This window comes from Myodes glareolus, chromosome 9 (genome assembly GCF_982192425.1).
Source record: "Myodes glareolus chromosome 9, mMyoGla1.1, whole genome shotgun sequence".
NCBI classification, from domain to species: Eukaryota; Metazoa; Chordata; class Mammalia; order Rodentia; family Cricetidae; genus Myodes; species Myodes glareolus.
In genome coordinates, this window is record NC_142034.1 from 35,949,090 (window position 1) to 35,967,583 (window position 18,494).

At 41.5% G+C, this 18,494-nt stretch overlaps 2 protein-coding genes across 3 annotated transcripts in view; one reads left to right on the forward strand and one right to left on the reverse strand.

Annotated features, from left to right (window-relative positions):
• The window catches only part of Cltc (clathrin heavy chain), a 61,412-nt gene extending 58,068 nt beyond the window's left edge, over window positions 1-3,344 (forward strand). For both annotated transcript variants that reach the window (XM_087910140.1, XM_087910141.1), the window contains 2 exons: window positions 545-620; window positions 2,319-3,344. In XM_087910140.1, coding sequence (XP_087766266.1) covers window positions 545-620; window positions 2,319-2,443 — 201 coding nt within the window. In that variant the 3' untranslated portion in view covers window positions 2,444-3,344. The remainder of the gene's footprint in view (window positions 1-544; window positions 621-2,318) is intronic.
• A 4,632-nt stretch (window positions 3,345-7,976) lies between these two features.
• Ptrh2 (peptidyl-tRNA hydrolase 2) lies at window positions 7,977-18,448 on the reverse strand. Its single transcript, XM_048446663.3, has 2 exons — window positions 18,285-18,448; window positions 7,977-8,609 (listed from the first exon to the last, which is right to left on the reverse strand). Exon 2 carries the CDS (start codon window positions 8,586-8,588, stop codon window positions 8,064-8,066), a length of 525 nt encoding a protein of 174 aa, XP_048302620.2. The 5' UTR covers window positions 8,589-8,609; window positions 18,285-18,448; the 3' UTR covers window positions 7,977-8,063.
• Window positions 18,449-18,494: the final 46 nt, after the last annotated feature.

Here is an 18,494-nt window from a genome sequence, read left to right on the forward strand (position 1 = left end):
CATTTTGTCTCAGACAAGTAAAGAAAATGGTACTATATGGTCAGATTGAAAATGGAGCTCCTTGAGACTTCTCAGCCTGTAAAATATAAGCCTCAGCAGGAGCTATGCACAGTTGGCAGAGCAGCTTATCCTGCTCAAGTACTTAATCTAGCCATTAGACGCAGTTCACTTTTTTGCAAACCTATTCCCTTGGGGAAGGAAGTCTTGATGGTTCGTGAGTTCTTATTACCTCTGATAGTGTGTGCACTTCCTTCTTACTTCCTCCCTTGCTCAGGCTGCATCCCAGCATGTCCAGTCTTAGCCTGGTGTGAGCTCTTATGCATTTATAAACCCCTCCTGCCTGAGGGGTTTTAACAACAGTGCCGAAAACCACCCTTACTGAAGTATGAATATTGCCATTGAATTTGATGGGGCCTGAGAATGTTCTTGCCAGTCTGTTTTATTTTGACAGAATTTAACATACTAAGGCTTTTCCACTCTCTGCCATAAACCTAAGTTTGTAATGCTTTTGAGGTTCTAACTAAAATGATTTCTTTTTCTCTAGGTGGATAAATTAGATGCTTCAGAGTCATTGAGAAAAGAAGAAGAACAAGCTACAGAGACACAGCCCATCGTTTATGGTAATCTGTCTCTTTAAGTTAGACCCTTCTTAAATGTAGCAAGCTGAGTTAAGGAATAGTCCTTCCAATTATTAGCATATTCTCCTGAGGACTGTTTAAAACTCTCTGATGTTTTCCACTCTAATAATTTTCCATGCATAGAATATCTCAAAAATAGTTATTAAAGATGGTCTAGATTGCCGGGCAGCGGTGGCGCTCGCCTTTAATCCCGGCAATCGGGAGGTAGAGGCAGGTGGATCTCTGTGAGTCCGAAATCAGCCTGGTCTACAAGAGCTACTTCCAGGACAGGCTCCAAAGCTACAGAGAAACCCTGTCTTGAAAAACAAAAAAAAAAAAAAAAACATCTGTTGCTAGATTGATGACTGATCTATTTGTTTCTAAGTCAGTAAGAAAGAAACAACAATGAATTCCGTTTTTTAGAAGAACCAGTATCCCATGGATGTCTTCAGTGTGCTTTGCATAAAGAATCCATCCTCACTTTAAATCTATCTAGGACAGAGAATGGGGGTTGAATTTCCATTTGAGAACTTTCCAGAGAGGTAGAACGTCCAAACCCTAAAGTATTTAAAGCAGTTGACTTCCTCTTCTACTAGCCTGTGCGGGTTACTTACCCTTTGCATTTCATACTTGGTGAACTTGGGGTTGAGGAATATGATTAAAAGTTTTATAGCCAGATGTATTTTAGAAGGAAATATAAAATTATGATCATTTTTGTCTCAGACAACTAAGGAAAATGACAGTATAGGAATCATTATTATTATTATTATTACAGATAAACTGTTTGGAGGAATTTAGGGGACAGGGTAGTTTTGATGAAGGGCTGGTTAGACCTAACATGTTAAATAAGGTTTTGACATCTTTGAAATAGGGAAAAAATGATAGTTGTGGTTATTTAGTAGGCATTCACAGACTTGGCCTTCATGGCGTTTGAGTGAACTAGGGTTAGAATTTTCAAGGTAATCTAGGGGTGATTCTTTGGTAAGCCAGTTTCCAAAAAACCCCCAAAACTAACTTACTGAAGACAATTTTGGTTGTACCACAAGAAAGGAGCCTGTTGTGCTGGGAGAAAGATAGCTTCTGTTCTAGCGGGAGATGATGTGCAGGGCTAGGGAGGTATTGTGTTTCTCTCTCTAAAAGTTGTTTACATGTCATGTTTTCTCTATGTGGTCAGCAACTATTTCAGCTTCATCAACAAGTATTTGATAGAAGGTATATACGTTCTCATGTTTTTCATGCCTAATGCATTGCATATCTAGTGCATATTTGAATGTGTTTTTTCTATTGCTGTCTCTAAATTAGCGCTGGATTCTTTGCTAGAACCATATTAGGTTTCATTACCATTCAGATGTTTAAAATCAGAAATTTAAATTAACAACTTGTAAAGTTTTCCTGTGCTAAAATTTTAGTCACTAAATGTAATGTGTATTATGTAATAGGCTTGTTGGCAGATGTATGGCCTGATAAATGTCAAATGTGCATGTGTTACTGCTTTAAATATAGGATGTTGTGGCCCTCAGTCCTGCACCATTGGCTTTTTTTTTTAAGACAGGAAACTTCTCAGGGTGAGACTATTCCAAACCGGGACAGTCGAAAGTCCCCCCCACAACTTAGTGAATTGTGATTGCGCTGCTAGAGTGGGAAAGATTATAGTGCTAAACCTGGATGCTAACAGATTCTCCTCCTCTGTGTCACTTTTAGGTCAGCCCCAGCTGATGCTAACAGCAGGACCCAGTGTGGCAGTACCTCCCCAGGCACCTTTTGGTTATGGTTACACTGCACCACCATATGGGCAGCCACAGCCTGGCTTTGGGTACAGCATGTAAGATGGAAGCTGATCCTGTAGTCTCCTATTTTCATACTGAAGCATCGTCTACCCACTTCTCAGTTTATAAACGGGGAAACAGGCAACATGTTCTCGTAACCTTTATTTCATGAAGGACTACTTTTTTGTTTCTAACTATAGACTTGGATCGCCTATGTTAAAACCTTATTTTCACATTCCGCATCATTAGAACTTCTTTTCAAAGGGGAATAGTATTCATGTGGGCTTTTTTCTCCCCCCTCATTCTTTGAAGAACTGCTTACTATTCAATCTCTTGTGAAGAACCTGATTTGCACTCTGTAGTGTTTAAAGAAACAAAGAAACTCTAATACTGAATCTCTTAAATTTAGTGTATGTAAACAGCTTTCAATATGTATTGTCTAAATGCATTTAAATCTCTTTTATTCAAAGAAAAGCTAAAGTGAAAATACTGGTATGTGACCATGCAAGACTGTCAATGCCAACAAAGACAACACTAATCAGCATATGCTACATTGGATCACAGCGCTCTCCAAATTATTTGAAAATGCATACAGACAACTTGCCTGATGATTTTTAAATGAGCATAAAAGGCCCTTTAACCTATGCAGGTTTCCCCATTGCGCATATAGAAAATGCTAGTGTGTTTTGCTCACTTCATGTGTAACAGGTGCCCTCATGTTGTGCTGTATCCTGTGCTTTTTCTGTGGGACCATTCCATTCAGGAACAAAGAGCACCATGATTCCACACGTGTGTATTTACTAACCCTTCCCTGAGGTTTGTGTATGTTGGATATTGTGGTGTTTTAGATCACTGAGTGTACAGAAGAGAGAATTCAAACAAAATATTGTTGTTCTTCAGTTTTGTTTGTGGAATTTGAAATTACTCCAATTTAAAATAAATTACTGGACTGTGGAAATAACATGTAGAACTGCAGTATTTAATTAAATACATCTCACACCAGAAGAACGGAGGTTTCCATGGTTTCATACTGGATGCTGCAAGAGCATTCATTACAGGGTGTCATAGAGGGAATTATGGAGAAAATCGTGCATTTTGTCATTTACATGCGTATAGTTGAGAAAGTTTATGCTTTAGTCTTAAAAGCAGTTTCTAAATTAAATACTGGGCTACTTGTCATGTTTCCAGCATTTTAATGAAGTGGCACTTCAAGGTTTTAAGCATTTTCACCTAACTAAATCGTGTTACATTAACTTGAAATAAAAGTGTATTTTTTAAAAGTAGTTAGCATGACATTTCTTATCATGAGCTTAAAGAGTACCAAATTTAAATATTTACCATGGCTAAAAATATTAAACTTATTTCATTATGACTTAATTCTCTACCTTAGTGCCTAGCTTATATTGCTCTATAACACTCAGGCAAATTACCTAAGCTTCACAGTTTTTTAACACACACACCCATTGGAAATTTGTGTTAACGTGAAAACCATTTGTTTGTCATAGTGAAAATGTGGCCTGTTCAGGCCAGAGCTACATGATGTTCCCAGATCTCTTTCTACCTTTCATCATAAGGAATCAAGAGATATATAAGTCAGTTTGTTAACTTTTCCTGTAGTTGTGGAATGATGTTGTATTTTCCCTTCTTGAATAGAAGAAATTTGAAATATCGTATTTATTATGTGTAAGGGTGATTTGCCTATATGTATGTCTGTATGCCATGTGCATAGTTCCCTCAGAAGCCAGAACCTCGAGGAGCTCAGATCCCCTGAGATAGGAGTTAAGGTACCCTGTGGATGCTAGGAATTGAACCTGTTGAACCTGTGTCCTTTGGAAGAGCAGTCATTGCTCTTAAACACTGACCATTCTCCAGCCCTACTCTATTTTCTTAATTGTTTTATTGAGGATATTTTTCCCCGACAGATTCGCTGTTCTAATCATGTAGTGTTATCCTGTGATGCCATGTTGCCACTTAAAACTGTCCGTGTTGGGCAACACATAAAACAAACCTTGGTAATGTGCCAGCCAATCAGCAGGCTGCTGACTCTCTTATCAGTGTACCAAGTGCTTTTCAGAATTGCTGGGCAAATTATTTTATATGTATGGGTGTTTTGCCTGCCTCTACGTTCATGCACCATATCAGTGCCTCATTATCAAGGAGACCAGCAGAGGGCACTGGATCCTTTGGAACTGGAGTTACATACAGATGGTTGTGAGTCGCCATGTGGGTGCTTGGAATTGAACCAGGCTCTATTGCTCTTAATTGTACATTCTCTCTAACCTATTGGTTTGTTGATTCAGGGTCTCCATATATAGTCCATGCTGGCCTTCCTTGAACTTGAGATCCTTTCTTCTAAGCCTCCTGCATGTGGGGATTATAAGTATGCACCACCTGTCAGGTTATCTTCAAATCATAAAGTGCCCAGCCAAGGTATCTTCACTAACATTCTCTTGAGTTTATCACTGGGGTACGTTCTAGAATAAGAAACGTAAAACTGTACTAAACAGTTCTTAAATGTTGCTGGAACTAAGAAATGAGAAGACGAATGAGAAATTCTGTGACAAGCTATCTGATCTTCTGATATATAAAAATAGCCACTACATAAACAAACTCTGCTAGTGGTTAACAACTATGTACTCATGGACATATTAGAGCAACAGCAAGTATCACTTCTAGGTCTTTTTCTAGTACAGCCACCATCTTTCTCTGAGCCTTGTCTACCAAACTACTGGACTTTAGTTGGTCATTTCTGTCAGTGACAATGAAAAAAAAACAAAAAACCAAAGCTCTGTATATCGATGTAGAAAACATTCATTTGCTGTATGGAGCAGAGGAGTGCTTTGCCTGGTGTGTGAGGCCTGAGAGCGATCCCCAGCACTGCAGCGAGTTGGGGTTCTTTTGTGCTGCTATGGTTCAGTTCCCAAACACTGATGTGTGAGAGGCTGAAAAAGTTCTCCAAACTTCTTCCAGTTTTTCTTGAATTGGCTAGCGCATTTAGGTTTTTTTTTTACCAACTGTCACATGTGGGTTTGGGGCAATTATAATCCCTTTCTCTTATTCTAGAGACAAGAACCTTGCTGTTAACCTGGAACTTGGAGAAATTCTCTGGTCTCAGCCTTCAAAGTGCTGGGATTGCAGAATAAGCCACCACACCTGGTTCCTGGTTGGTTGGTTTTATTAATTTTTTTATTGTCTGTGGCTCAGTGCGATGGCACTCAAGAGGAATGAGAGGACAGCTTTGTAGGTTCCAGGGATCAAACCCAGTTACCCACTGAGCCAACTCAGTAGCCCTAAGTTTATATGTGTGTGCTCGTCTATATAAGTACGTTAACTTGAGTGTTGGTGCCCATTGAGGCCACAAAAGGATGCTGGATCCTCTGAAACATTACGAGCCAGAAACCAAACATGGGTTCTTTTCAAGATTTTAACTTCCCAGCCTCTTGTTTCAGTTCTTATAAAAGTAAAAATATTCCATGAAACTGAGTTCACAAATAAGTGACACTATATACTAGCCTTTTAGACAACCAGACATTAACATGAGTAGTCGTGGGTAAAAAATGATTTTAATAATTTTTATTTAGAATTTCATACATGTATTCAATTTACTATGATCCTAACACCCCCACTTTCTCCCAAGTCAGTGCTTATGTGCAGTTGTATGTTGGACCATCTACTGAAGCATGGGCAGCCTACCAGGACTTCTCTGAAGACTCCCTTGTCCTGCATTCTGCAGTTCTCAAAGCCCCTCCCCTACATATGCTAGGAAAAAGCACTGCTCTTTTTAACTGCTTCTTCAGGACGAGTGAGACTACTACAACGTGGGACTGTGTAAGCTATGACTACTCATTCAAGTAGACCATCAGTGGGCACACTAGATAGAGAAAAGACAATACCTTTCATTCAAGCTAATATACAGTCACATAAAGACTCCTTGGGCTCTGTAGAGTATGCCTTGAGAGCTATTTGATAAGAGCGTATGAAATACGCATCAAGAACAGGTGAACAAATACTGTGATTTGTTACCAGAATTAACAATTTTCACTGTTACAGGTCCTTGAATCAGCTACCCCAGACATCCTGCTGGGAATGCAGTCTGTCAGTGTGGAGTCATGCTGTAGTCTGCAGCAAGTCTCATAAATTACCTGAGTCATAACCATTGTATTTAAGTTGAGTTCAACTCAGTTACAGGTGGTTGCATCACTCGACTCCTGTATAAACATTCTGTTTAGAAACTGTTGCTACTGTGGCATCATTCAGTGTAAACTGCTCCTGAACCATCTATGCTTCTGCATGATAAAAATGCGCCAAGCATTATAACTTGGAAACTGCCTATGGTTTAATCACTCTGCCTAGTTTCCACTTACAACCTTACACTCCTTGACATCATAGTATTAAAGGATATAGTGAACGTAGAAATAACTGTCAATCTTCTGGAGCTACCAAGAACAATGGATTCTAGCAATACTGTCAAGAAAGCTTTATGTAGTCAAGTATGCTGGCTAAGCCTTTAATCTCAGCATTGGGAGAAAGAGGTAGGAGAACCTCTTGAGTTCAAGGTCAGCCTGTTCCACACAGTTCCAGGTTAGTCAGAAAAAGTGCCCTTAAGTAATAAAATTATTTAGTTCCTGACATTTTAGGAGAGATTGCGTACAACTACAGTCCTTTAGTGACCATAAATTCTCACATTTCCACGTTCAGAGTCCATAAAGTTCACAAACTCACTGGTTTCACCATTGATGTAAAGGAATTTTTATAGCTTGTATATTAGAACTACTGTGAAGTATCTTTATCCAAGCGGATCGGAAATAAGCATCAAAATGCTACACAGGTCATAAAATTTCAACTTTGAAATAGAAATTAACTGGATATGATGACTGATGCTTTCAGTCCCAGCATCTGGGAGGTCAAGGCAGGAGAAATGCCATCTCCAAAACATTCAGCTAGATAAAGTCTAACGTATTGCATGATGGGTCCATGCAATGATCTCTTAATTAAAAAAGATTATCGGCCATTCAAGGAAAAACTGCCATGATTCTTGAACCAGGTCCTCAAAAAAGGCCAGGAATAGCAGCATGGTTTGACTGGAGTAATCAACACACAGATACCTAATTATACACGGGAAAGATGGCTCCTTTCCCACCCAATGTCATCATTGTTCTAGCATCTATCACTCGAGCATTTAAAAAGTGTATTTTTATTCCTTTTTTTGTTGCTTTGTTTTTTTTTGAGACAGGGCATCCGTGTGTAGCCTTGGCTGTCCTGGAACTAGCTCTCTAGACCAGGCTGGTCTCAAACTCACTGCCTCAAAAGAGCTGGGATGCAAGGCGTGCGTTTACTCTTCAGATTTATGTGTGAAGTGGTTTTGCCTGTATGTATGCCTAGTTACTGAAGAGATGAGGAAGGGTGTTGGATGCCTGAGAACCGCAACTACGGTGGTTGTGAACTGCCATCCCGATAACTAGGAACTGAACCAGAGTCCTCTGCAAGAGCAACAAAGGCTCTTAACCACTGAAACGACTCTCTAGCCCGTCAAAAGTATTTTAAACTCAAGATATTAATGGTCCAGTACATGATAGAAGAACATGGGAACATATTTTAAAGTGGAGCAAGAATTAAGCTTTTATTGTTACTGACAGGCTTCATACTTTTTAGACAGAATCACCATTACATAAAAGCTCATCTAGTAAAGTTTTAGGTGGCCAGTAACTTCATCAATTAGCTCTACTGGTCCTGGCCCAATTCCAAGGACAGTTCGAGAGCCTGGTTCAATCTGAGTACGTCCAGCATCTTGGATTAAACTTACAGTCAGTCCCAACACTTTGGCATGGGTCAGTAATGCAATGAGGGTTTCTTCATCTGGGGCTTTGACCACCACTTTGGGCTGGCCACAGTACTCCCACTCTTTGAGCACTTGAGGGTTTTTCCTCTGAATCTGCTTGTAGGCAGAGACAGCAGCGTGAGAACACTGGGCAGCAACCTTCCCTTTCCCCATCTTTAGGTCAGTTCGAACCACAAGAATCATTTTGTACTCCCCACTCTCCCCAGGAATGCTTGCTTCGGTTTCTGTCTTGATGTCTCCATTTGTCTCACTTGTTGAGTTCTGGGGTAACATGCCAATGTGACCCCGGAGGCCCCAGCCCAGGCACATGCCACAAGCAACTCCAGCAGCCAAGCTGAGTGTACCAGGATGAGCCAAATACTCCATAACCAAGAATTTGAAGAGTACCTTAAGGGAAAAGAAAAAAACTGTTATCTAAAACTAGGGTTTCAAGCTATTCAGATAAACCACCTACAAGCAACAAGCAATATTTGAGAACCACACTAAGTCAAACAGAGGAAAGACAAGATGCATTGTGGGTCTTATGCACAGACCCTGCTTCCATCCATCCCCAAGTACTAGATGATTCAAAGATCCACAAGGAATAGTTTGGGCCATTTTGAATAGTCAGCAGACTCTTCAGTTAAAAACCCTACCATTCAGTCTTCCTTAAATTCTACGGGAAAAGGAAATGATGGCTTGGCCAATATGCGTAAAGAACTGTTGAGGGAGCTGGGCACTGATGGAGCTCATCTTTAATCCAAGGACTTGGGAGGCAGAGTCTTGCGGATCTCTGTGAGTTCAAAGCCAGCCTGGTCTACAGAGTGAGTTCCAGGACACCTACGGCTGTTACACAGAGAAACCCTGTCTCGAAAAACAAAACAAAAAATCAAAAAAGAACTGTTGGGGATCCAGTGGTCCTTGTACTCACAGAGAAGCACTTAAGAGAACCAGGAATGTTAATCACACAGGTGCATGTCTCCTCAATGGAAGAGATACAAACCAAATACTTACATTCCATCCAGAAAGCAACAATCTGGTGACCTTTTTGCTGCTAACCAAAGGGACAGACCTTACCCTAATTCTCCAGAATGGTTATTCCAGACTCTTCCCTCCCTAGACCATTCCCTATCCTTAGAATAGATGTCACAAGTACTTTATGGCCGGCTGACCTCTATGCTATCAATCAGAGACCACACTAGATTCTAGATCTTTTTGCTATAGAACCCACCCTCACGGTCACATGTACTTTGTAAGACTTTCTATGTAGTCACAAATTTAAGCTTTATCGCACACCTGGAATTGGACTAATTGTTGCCTGGAAACCTTTCCCCAAATTGTACTGTATTTAAATATGCTGACAGTGAACTGTCAGAAGTCTGATCCAGGTTGATGAGGTCAATCTGCACTCTGTTTCCATTCTTATTTCTTGACATGGTTTGCTTCCGTGCTGCATGACACCTATAGGGACCCCCTTCAAGGATCCTAAAGCAATAAAAACTAACTCTGGAAAGCAATGTAAATTTCTGTCTTCATAAGTCAGTGGTTCTCACTGTCATAGTAAGCCTGTAGGAGGTGCACTAGGCCATGAGTCAAGATGCTATAAGCGAAGTTTCAGCATTGGAAATGAGCATGGATGGAAACTTATCCAAGATCCTAATACAAATTCATGTTACATCTGAACACAAAGTATTTGAAGTGGGTTCTTAAATTCAGTAATTCTACAAGTGTAGCTATCCTAGAGGCATTGAATTCCTTTCACTCCTTCCCACCTTTAACAGGGTCACATCCTGTAGTACACCATGCCCTGGAACCCAGACAGGCCTTGCACAACCCTCTGGCCTTAACCTTCCAAATGCTGGGATTTGAACAACCAGCCTGGCTTGGATTTCTATGGTAATGGGAACAACCATCAGTTTCTTCCTCTAGTGTAGTGTCCAAGCATGAAGCCACCATTTTTACAGTACTTAAGTAACACTCTAAGAACTGTACAATACACGACCTAAATGGATAGGAACACTTATTTTAGCATAAATTTCCCTATTATTCTTCATAAATACATGTTAACATATGCTAAGTGAAGGGACTCTGGCCAGCTCCAGCGTAGAGAGCATGGCTCTGGCAGGCCTTGCCTTTTCTCCCATTCCCTCTGCCTTGCTCAAAACTATTAGATTACATTTCTGAAGCTAGCCACCAAGATCTATATCATATTCCTACGGGAATTGGTATGAAGAATATTTTGAGTTAAGCAATGACAGACTGGGATCGGCTTTTTTTTTTTTTTTTGAGACAGGATCTCATTATGTCACCCGGGCTGGCTTCATACTTCTGACCCTCCAACCTCAGTGGTGCTGGAACTATAGGCATGTCCTAGAACAACTGATTCCTTCAGAGACAGTTTTTTGTTTGTTTTGTTGTTGGTTTGGTTTTTGAAAGAGGGTCTTACATAGCCCAGGCTAGCTTTGAACTCCACAGGAAGACAGAGCTGACCAATAACTTATCTTCCTGCCTCTACACCCCAAGTGCTGGGATTACAGGAATATGCCACCATGAATGGTTTTATGTGATGCTGGGAATCAAACCCATCATTTCATGGATGCTAGGCAAGTACTCCATCAAATCCTCAATTACAGTTCTTAGTCACTAAAGAGATACATACCATAAAGCTCATTTGTACATCAGGTGGCCACATGAACTATGTAGTTGAAATGCAGGTCAAAGTTTATAGTAGAAACTTTAGATGGTTCAGCTATCTATTTAAACCCAAGTGAATTAGTAATTACAAGCGTTTAAGAGTCAGTATGCGTGCTTTGATTATTCATATGATTACATGACATTGTCAGTATTAGCTCTCAAACTGAGAGATGACTTTATACTACAAAAACTCTGATCCAAATGTCAGATTATTTACAACATGAGTACTTTTCAGGGATGCAGCCATCCAGGGCTGGTGGTGCTGTGCTGAATCTAAGAAAGATAGTAACAATGCACCAAGCTCCTGAAAAAGAGCATCAAACTAGATGTCTGGATTAGACTTGGTTAGAAGCACAGACCTTTCAGAGTGCTGAAATAAATGGAAATGATTAAATAAAAGCCTGACTTTTCTATTAGGTTAGCTAAGGAAATCAGAGAGAGATAGAAATATACATAAAGAGAACGCACACAACTTAGCCAGAGTCTAAGTCTACAGTGATTAAAGCAGAAATTAAATAGCAATGCCTTTCTCTTTGTGTGTCTCTCTCTCCTCTCTCTTTTTCCAGATAGGGTGTGCACTCACATGGACGAGAATGTATGGAGGTCAGAGGCCACTTTCCTCCAGTGTGTGTTCTCTTCTACTGTGTGGGTCCAGGAAGTTGAATTCAGGTTGTCAGGCTAGGGGGTCAAGCACATTTTCCTAGTGTGGCAGTTCACTGACCCCTTTTCTTCCTTTCACTGGCAAAGACAATTCGATTTTATTTATTTGATTATCGAGGGTCTCTGTGTAGCCCTGGCTGTCCTGAAATTGGCCTCTACCTCCCAAGTGCTAGGGTTAAAGGCACGCACCACCCATCTGGTTGTGAATCCATTTTAACTGACAACCCTACAGGTAAAGGTTATAGTATACTACCCATCCTCTAAAGCATTTGTTTAACTCTGTGAGACTGTTGATTCTCTGCCTGTCTAAAACACCTGATGGTTTAATGAAGAGCTGAACAGCCAATAGCAATGCAGGAGAAACGATAGGCGGGGTTGGCAGGCAGAGAGAATTATAGAAGAAATTTGGGAAGAGAGAAGAGGAGGAGCAAGAGAACATGGAGAGATGCTAGGGGTCAGCCAGTATTGGAATAAGAGCTAAAGTAAGATATACAGAAATAAAGAAAGGAAAAGGCCCAGAGTAAAAGGTAGATAGGGTAATTTAGGAAAAGCTGGCTAGAAACAAGCCAAGGTCGGGCAATCACAAGTAGAATTAAACCTCTGAGTGTGTATTGAATTGGGGTTGGGTGGCGGGCCCATAAAGAGTAAAACCAACAACTACATTTTGGCATTCCAGCATGGGGCTAGGGTAAAAAAAAAAAAAAACAACTACAGCTAGGCAGTGGTGGGTAAGCCTTTAATCCCAGCACTTGGGAGGCAGAGGCAGGTAAATCTCTGTGAGTTCAAGGTCAGCCTGGTCTGCGCAAGCTAGTTCCAAGACAGGCTCCCAAACTAGAGAGAATAAGAAACCCTGTCTCGGAAAAGAAAAAGAAAAAAAAAAACAACTTCACTGACACTTTAACACAATTCCTCACGCTGTGGAACACCCCCCCCCCCCACACACACACACAACCATAAAATTATTTCGTTTCTACTTCATAACTGCAAATTAGCTACTGTTATGAACCGTAATATAAATATCTGTTATGCAACCCCTGTGAAAGGGTTGTACAAACCCAGAGGGGTCATGATCCACAGGGTAAGAACCACTGCTCTAGGGCCTCCTGCATATTAGGTAAGGACTCTGCACTGGTGAGACTCACCCCTGCTTCTGCTGCTTAAAACTGCATCTTGCTAAGTAGCCTAGACTGCTCTTGAACATGATCACGATCCTTTTGCCTCAGTCTTCCCAGTAGCTGGGATTCCAGGTATGTGCCCACAAACCTAGCTCCCTCTTCATAACTCTTTTCAAGGTATACATTGTACGCAGATTTTAATGACTCAAGCATTCAACAGCCCCAAAGAAGGGTGGGGGAACAGAGAAACTAAAACCAAGAGAAGTCTAATAAAGCAGATGTTTGGTAGCTGTCTGCCAGGTGGAATTAGTAGTCCTCACAATTTCTAGGTGGCAAAGTAAGCAAATATACCATATACCAGACCAAGGAAAGTTAACCTCTCTACAAAGTGTCTACTACAGGATGGGTAATATACTACAACCTTTACCGATACATTTGTCAACTAAAATGGATTCACATTGGTGTGGGGGGGTGCATGCCTTTAACCCTAGCACTTGGGAGGTAGAGTCTGTTCTACATAGAGCATTTCAGAACAGCCAGGGCTACATAGACCCTGTCTCAATAACTACATAAATAAATTAAATAGAACTGCTTTTGTCAGTACACAACTAGGAATAAAGCTAGGAGGTTATAAAGAAGAGGATCTCCCAACTATGACTAAAGACTGCCAGAATGAAAAGCACACACAGAAGCACAGCTGCTCAGTAAGTGCCTGCCCAAGCTTGGACTTTACATCACACTTGGTACTAAGCCTTGTAGACAAGGATTAGGATTCAAAGTAGTTCATGTCTCCTCAAAACTCATTCCTTGGCCCAGGCATGGTGGTTCACACTTGTAGTCCCAGCATGCAGGAAGTTGCAGGAGGACTCTAGGTTTGAACCTAGCATGTTGTGATTGTCCTGCCTCAGTTTCCTGGGTGCAAGGCTTAAAGGCATCCTCGACCACAGCTGACTCAATATCCTTTAATGAGTATGCAATTTACCAAGGTATGCATAGCTCCAAAGCAATGTAAACTCTCAAAGAAGCTCACCCATCTTCAGACCATCAGTTACTTAGGGCGATATATTTATTGTTCTGAACATTAAAAGGAAGCTCTAACTCTCATTTTTAAAGATGAGAAAATGAGGATCAATCAGAGACGATATGGCTGAATTCTAAAAAAGCTAACAGCCATTACAAAAAGCTGCTCGATCTCATTTAAAAATCCGTGCATCAGTGACAAGCAGGGTAAGGAGAGAACAATGAAAACGTCCTACTCAGGCCCTACACTTCATGAGGTCACTAATAAAACTCAGATTGTTCAGACTAACTCCTCTCATGGGTGTTCCAGTCTGTCTCTCTTTCTCTGCATCCTCACTAGAAGCAAACCAATAAGCTCAGGGTTTGACATTGCTCATAGTCAGTCTCACAGACAACCTTTAACAACCCAGTAAAATAAGTGTCTCTATAAAACCCTCTTCTTTGGGCCTTCTAATTAGCCTGCTTCACCAAGAGTGTTTTCATCAGATCTCTTCTGATAACTTCCTGGGCTACGCTATTTGCAATGATCTACTTCACGGGTTCTTTACATTTTTCCAACCTAAAAAAAAAAATTCCTTGGGGCTGGAGAGATGGCTCAGAGGTTAAGAACATTGCCTGCTCTTCCAAAGGTCCTGAATTCAATTCCCAGCAAGCACATGGTGGCTCACAACCATCTGTAATGAGGTCTAGTGTCCTCTTCTGGCCTGCAGGCATACACACAGACAGAATATTGTATACATAATAAATAAATAAATATATTTTTAAAAAATTCCTTTCTAAAATTTTTGACCCACCATGGCATAATTTTCTTCTTTCAATTCCAACCTCAATTATCTGCTTCTCCTAATCATCACGTACTGGTCCCCCTCTTCCCCTATGCTACCAAAAGTGCTAAAGAACCAGGCATTTGCCAGGCAGTGGTGGTGCACACCTTTAATCCCAGCACTCAGAAGGCAGAGGTAGGTGAGTCCAAGGTCGCCTGGTATACAGAGCAAGTTCCAGGACAGCCAGGGTTACATAGAGAAACCCGTCTCAAAAAACCAGACATTGTCATTGCCACCACAGTTGTATCTTTTTGGGTTTCACTGAGTGTTGTGCACCCCTCCCTAATGACTTTTAAAACTTTAAATCTTCCTCTTTAAATCATTTAACATGACTCTGACCCAATGCTCACCTTACCTATCTGATACTTTTATAGTATCCTAAGAAAAACTACCTGGTATTTGCCTGGAAATATGGATAATATTATACAATCTTATATTGTTGGTCCTTCTGTCTGTATCTATGCTGTCCAATGTGGTAGCCACTAGTGTCATATAGTTAGGTACATTCAACTTATGGTTAAATATTCAGTTCTAAGGTTCAACAATCTCAAAGTGGCTAGCGACCACTCCATCAAACTGGGAGAGAGGACACTGTTATTATTGAAGAAACCTGCAAAACCAGACAAGTTGATGCATCTTTCAACAGCCTCGTGTGTGTTTGGGGCCAAGTAAGAATCACAATAAAGACAGCACTGGTCTATAAGCTCTTTTCCAATCCTCTCCAATCAATCAACCAATCAATAGACCAACCAAGCAGCCAATCAGTACTCTCTGAGGACTCATTATGCTCCAGGCACTGTGGCAAAGCCTCAAGAGAGAGCTCTCAAAACAAAGGTGACTTCCTCCTGCTTCCAGCTGGCCTTGACAGCAATAAAGTCAGTCAGGTTGTCCCTAAACAGGGACCAGAGACACGCAACACACTGTCACTCCCAGGAATTCCTTTCATCTTTTAGGGAACTCAACTCAAACAAAACTGGGATTTGTGACTTCATCACAGAAAGAATTTCAAAAGTAGCTCAAGATTTTATTAAACATAGACTTTCAAGCTCAAGGGTTGAGAGAAAAAGACACATGATGTGGTATGCCCTTATGTATGCTGTGAATATGTTTTATTACTGTTGGCTAATAAAGAAGTTGATTTGGCCAACAACAAGGCAGAATAGAGCCAGGAGGGAAATGCAAGCAAAGATACAAGTAGAAAGAAGATGGAGTTGGGGAGATGCCAGCAGCCGCTGGAGAAGTAGGATGTGAGGTAACAAGGCATGAGCCTTGTGGTAAAATATAGAATAACAGAAATGGGTTAATTTAAGATGTAAAGGGTAGTTAGCAACAAGCCTGAGCCACCAGCTAGTTTGTAATCAATGTTCAGTCTCAGAGTGGTTATTTGGGAACTGGCAGGCAGGAGAGAAACCTCCAGTTAGAAATGGCTCCCAGAAACACTCAGACAGACAAGACAGATCCAGTATCTTCCCTAAGACACAACCAAATGTGAACATGTGCTCAAGAAGAGTCTGTCAGGCCGTAGTGGCACACGCCTTTAATCCCAGGACTAAGGAGGCAGAGGCAGGCGGATCTCTTTAAGTTTGAGGCCAGTACCTGGTCTATAAGAGCTAGTTCCAGGATAGGCTCCAAAGCTACACAGAAGCCCTGTCTTAAAAAAGTCCCAGAAAGCAAGACATTCCTAGGCACGGAGACTCACACTGTCTTAGCCTTAGCCACATAGATCATTTTGATGGTTTTCAAGTTACACCTTAAAAGGATGGCTGCCAAGAAACATTATTTTTCACTCTCTCCTCTTTCTCTCTTTGGACAGGTGTCTTGGATAGAATTATAACCTGCTTAAAAAACAAAACAACAACAAAAAAAACAACAACAGAAGTCTGCAGCGTGGCAGTGGCCAATGTGTTTAATCACAACACTGGGGAGACAGAGGCAGGTGGATCTCTGTGAGTTGGAGGCCAGTCTTGTCTACAAAGTGAGTTCCAGGGAAGCCAGGGCTACACAGAGACATCTGTCTTCAAACTAACCAACGAAACAATCAGAAGCCACTAGGGTTGTACAGAGTCTTGGGACACAGTTCTTTCCCTTTAAATGGGGTTTCACGTGAGATTCCTAGACAACTGGGAGGGACACAGGCTTTAAGCAGTTGTTAGCTGTGTTAGCATGCTTGCTTCTCCCAGGTAAAAGGCTTCGACCAGATTCCAGAGTGAGGGGTTCATCCCTCTTCCCATGTCCCTACAGTCTCCTTTCTATCCTGCACCAAGATGAACAATTTCATTTATTCCCAAATCCCTTCACATACAGGGTGCTTTGACCATGTGGATCTCCAGTTTCTGTTAGATTTCACCACCCAGAGTTTACAAGTATTTTTTATATTTGTTTTGATTGAGTTCTTTTTGCTGATCATCAAACCCAGGGTAAAGAGCATTACACCTTTTGTGTGTTCTTCCTTTATTTTTTGAGACAGGGTTTCTCTGTGTAGCCCTGGCTTGTGTTCTTGACTTTTAAAAAAATCTGTACTTTCCCTCCTGTGTTCCAATAGCACCAGTCACCAAATCCTGCTGTGTTTATTGCTGTAAGCCCACCTCCACTATTTCTATCGACGGTGTCCTAACTATTTCTTATCAAAAACCTCTAACTTTGCTAACTCCAATCTTTGAGGGAAGTTGTTAAGGGAGGAGCATCCCAAGTTCAAGACCAGACAGGGCAACTTGATGAGGTATAGTGATAAACCCGCCTGCCTCCATCTTCGACTTGAAAGCCATCTTATAGTAAAAACAAAACTATATTAGTTTCTGTTTATGATTAAATTTGTCTCTCAAGGATTGAGCTGTGGCCCACCTATAACTTTTTGTTTGTGTGTTTTTGTTTTTCAAGACAGGGATTCTCTGTGTAGCTCTAGTGCCTGTCCTGGAACTCGCTCTGTAGACCAGAACTGACCTCGAACTCACAGAGATCTGCCTGCCTCTGCCTCCCGAATGATGGGACTAAGGACCTGGGCTACCACCGCCCTGCTCCCACCTATAACCTTAACTACAAAGGGCTCTGTACTTGTCTCTTCCTGGAAATGGAAGTCATGCCTTTGTTTCGGAAGGCTCTTAGGACCTACTTGGTTTATGCTTATGGTTTGCTTCCGCAACCCCTGACTATCTGCCTGCCAAATGCCCCACTTAGAAACATTCGACTCCTGAACTGTGAAGCTCCTTCTCTTCCCAAGTCCAATGCTGATCTCCCGAGTCACTCCACGAGGGAAAGACTGCGCATGTACACAAATTAAAAAAGCCTGCTTTAATTAATTTGGCTATGATATGGGTCGATGGTCTTTCTCCTCGCATCTATGGGATTAACAAGCTCCATGTAGAGCGCTTGCCTAGCATGCACAAAGTGCATGCACCACAATACCAATAAATAAAAGTACTTTTGAATCCATCCTTAGAATTCTTTCCCTGTCGGAGCAGGCTGAACAACTCGAAAACGGACATTTTGTATTTACAGTGTCCTGCCTGCTCTCCATTTTCTCACGCTAGGACAGCGTACCAACGCCACCTAAACGAGAAGGCTTTGCTCGACACTAAAATTCTGGGTTCTATCCCTTCGCAGCATCTTGGTTTCTTCTTCCAAAGGAAGGTTTGCAGACCGGGCAAGACTAAGACAGTTTATGTGGTAGCTAAAAGAGAGCAGACTGTGGCATAAGATGGTAAGATACGTTCCGGTAGAGAGAGAACTGCACTCCTCTCCTCTCTATCGTCCTGGAAGGAACCGAGACTTACCTGAAGCACTACTTGTCGTTCACGCCTTGTGGTTCTCCGCTCCTGAACAAGGAACAGGCTTCGCGCGCGCCAACCACTTCTTCCGGGTTTCCAGAGAAACTAGTTCCGGATCAGGAACTACAAAGCGCAGTCATCCTTCCTCTTGTCACACCCACAGGATACGAATTGAGAAAGCCGAACCGAAATCCCGCGAGGACCCTCTCGGGTTGC

What these genes read in the sequence shown, in the direction of transcription:
- Ptrh2 (XM_048446663.3), bottom strand. Translation starts at nt 8,588, where the DNA reads ATGGAGTATTTGGCTCATCCTGGTACACTCAGCTTGGCTGCTGGAGTT.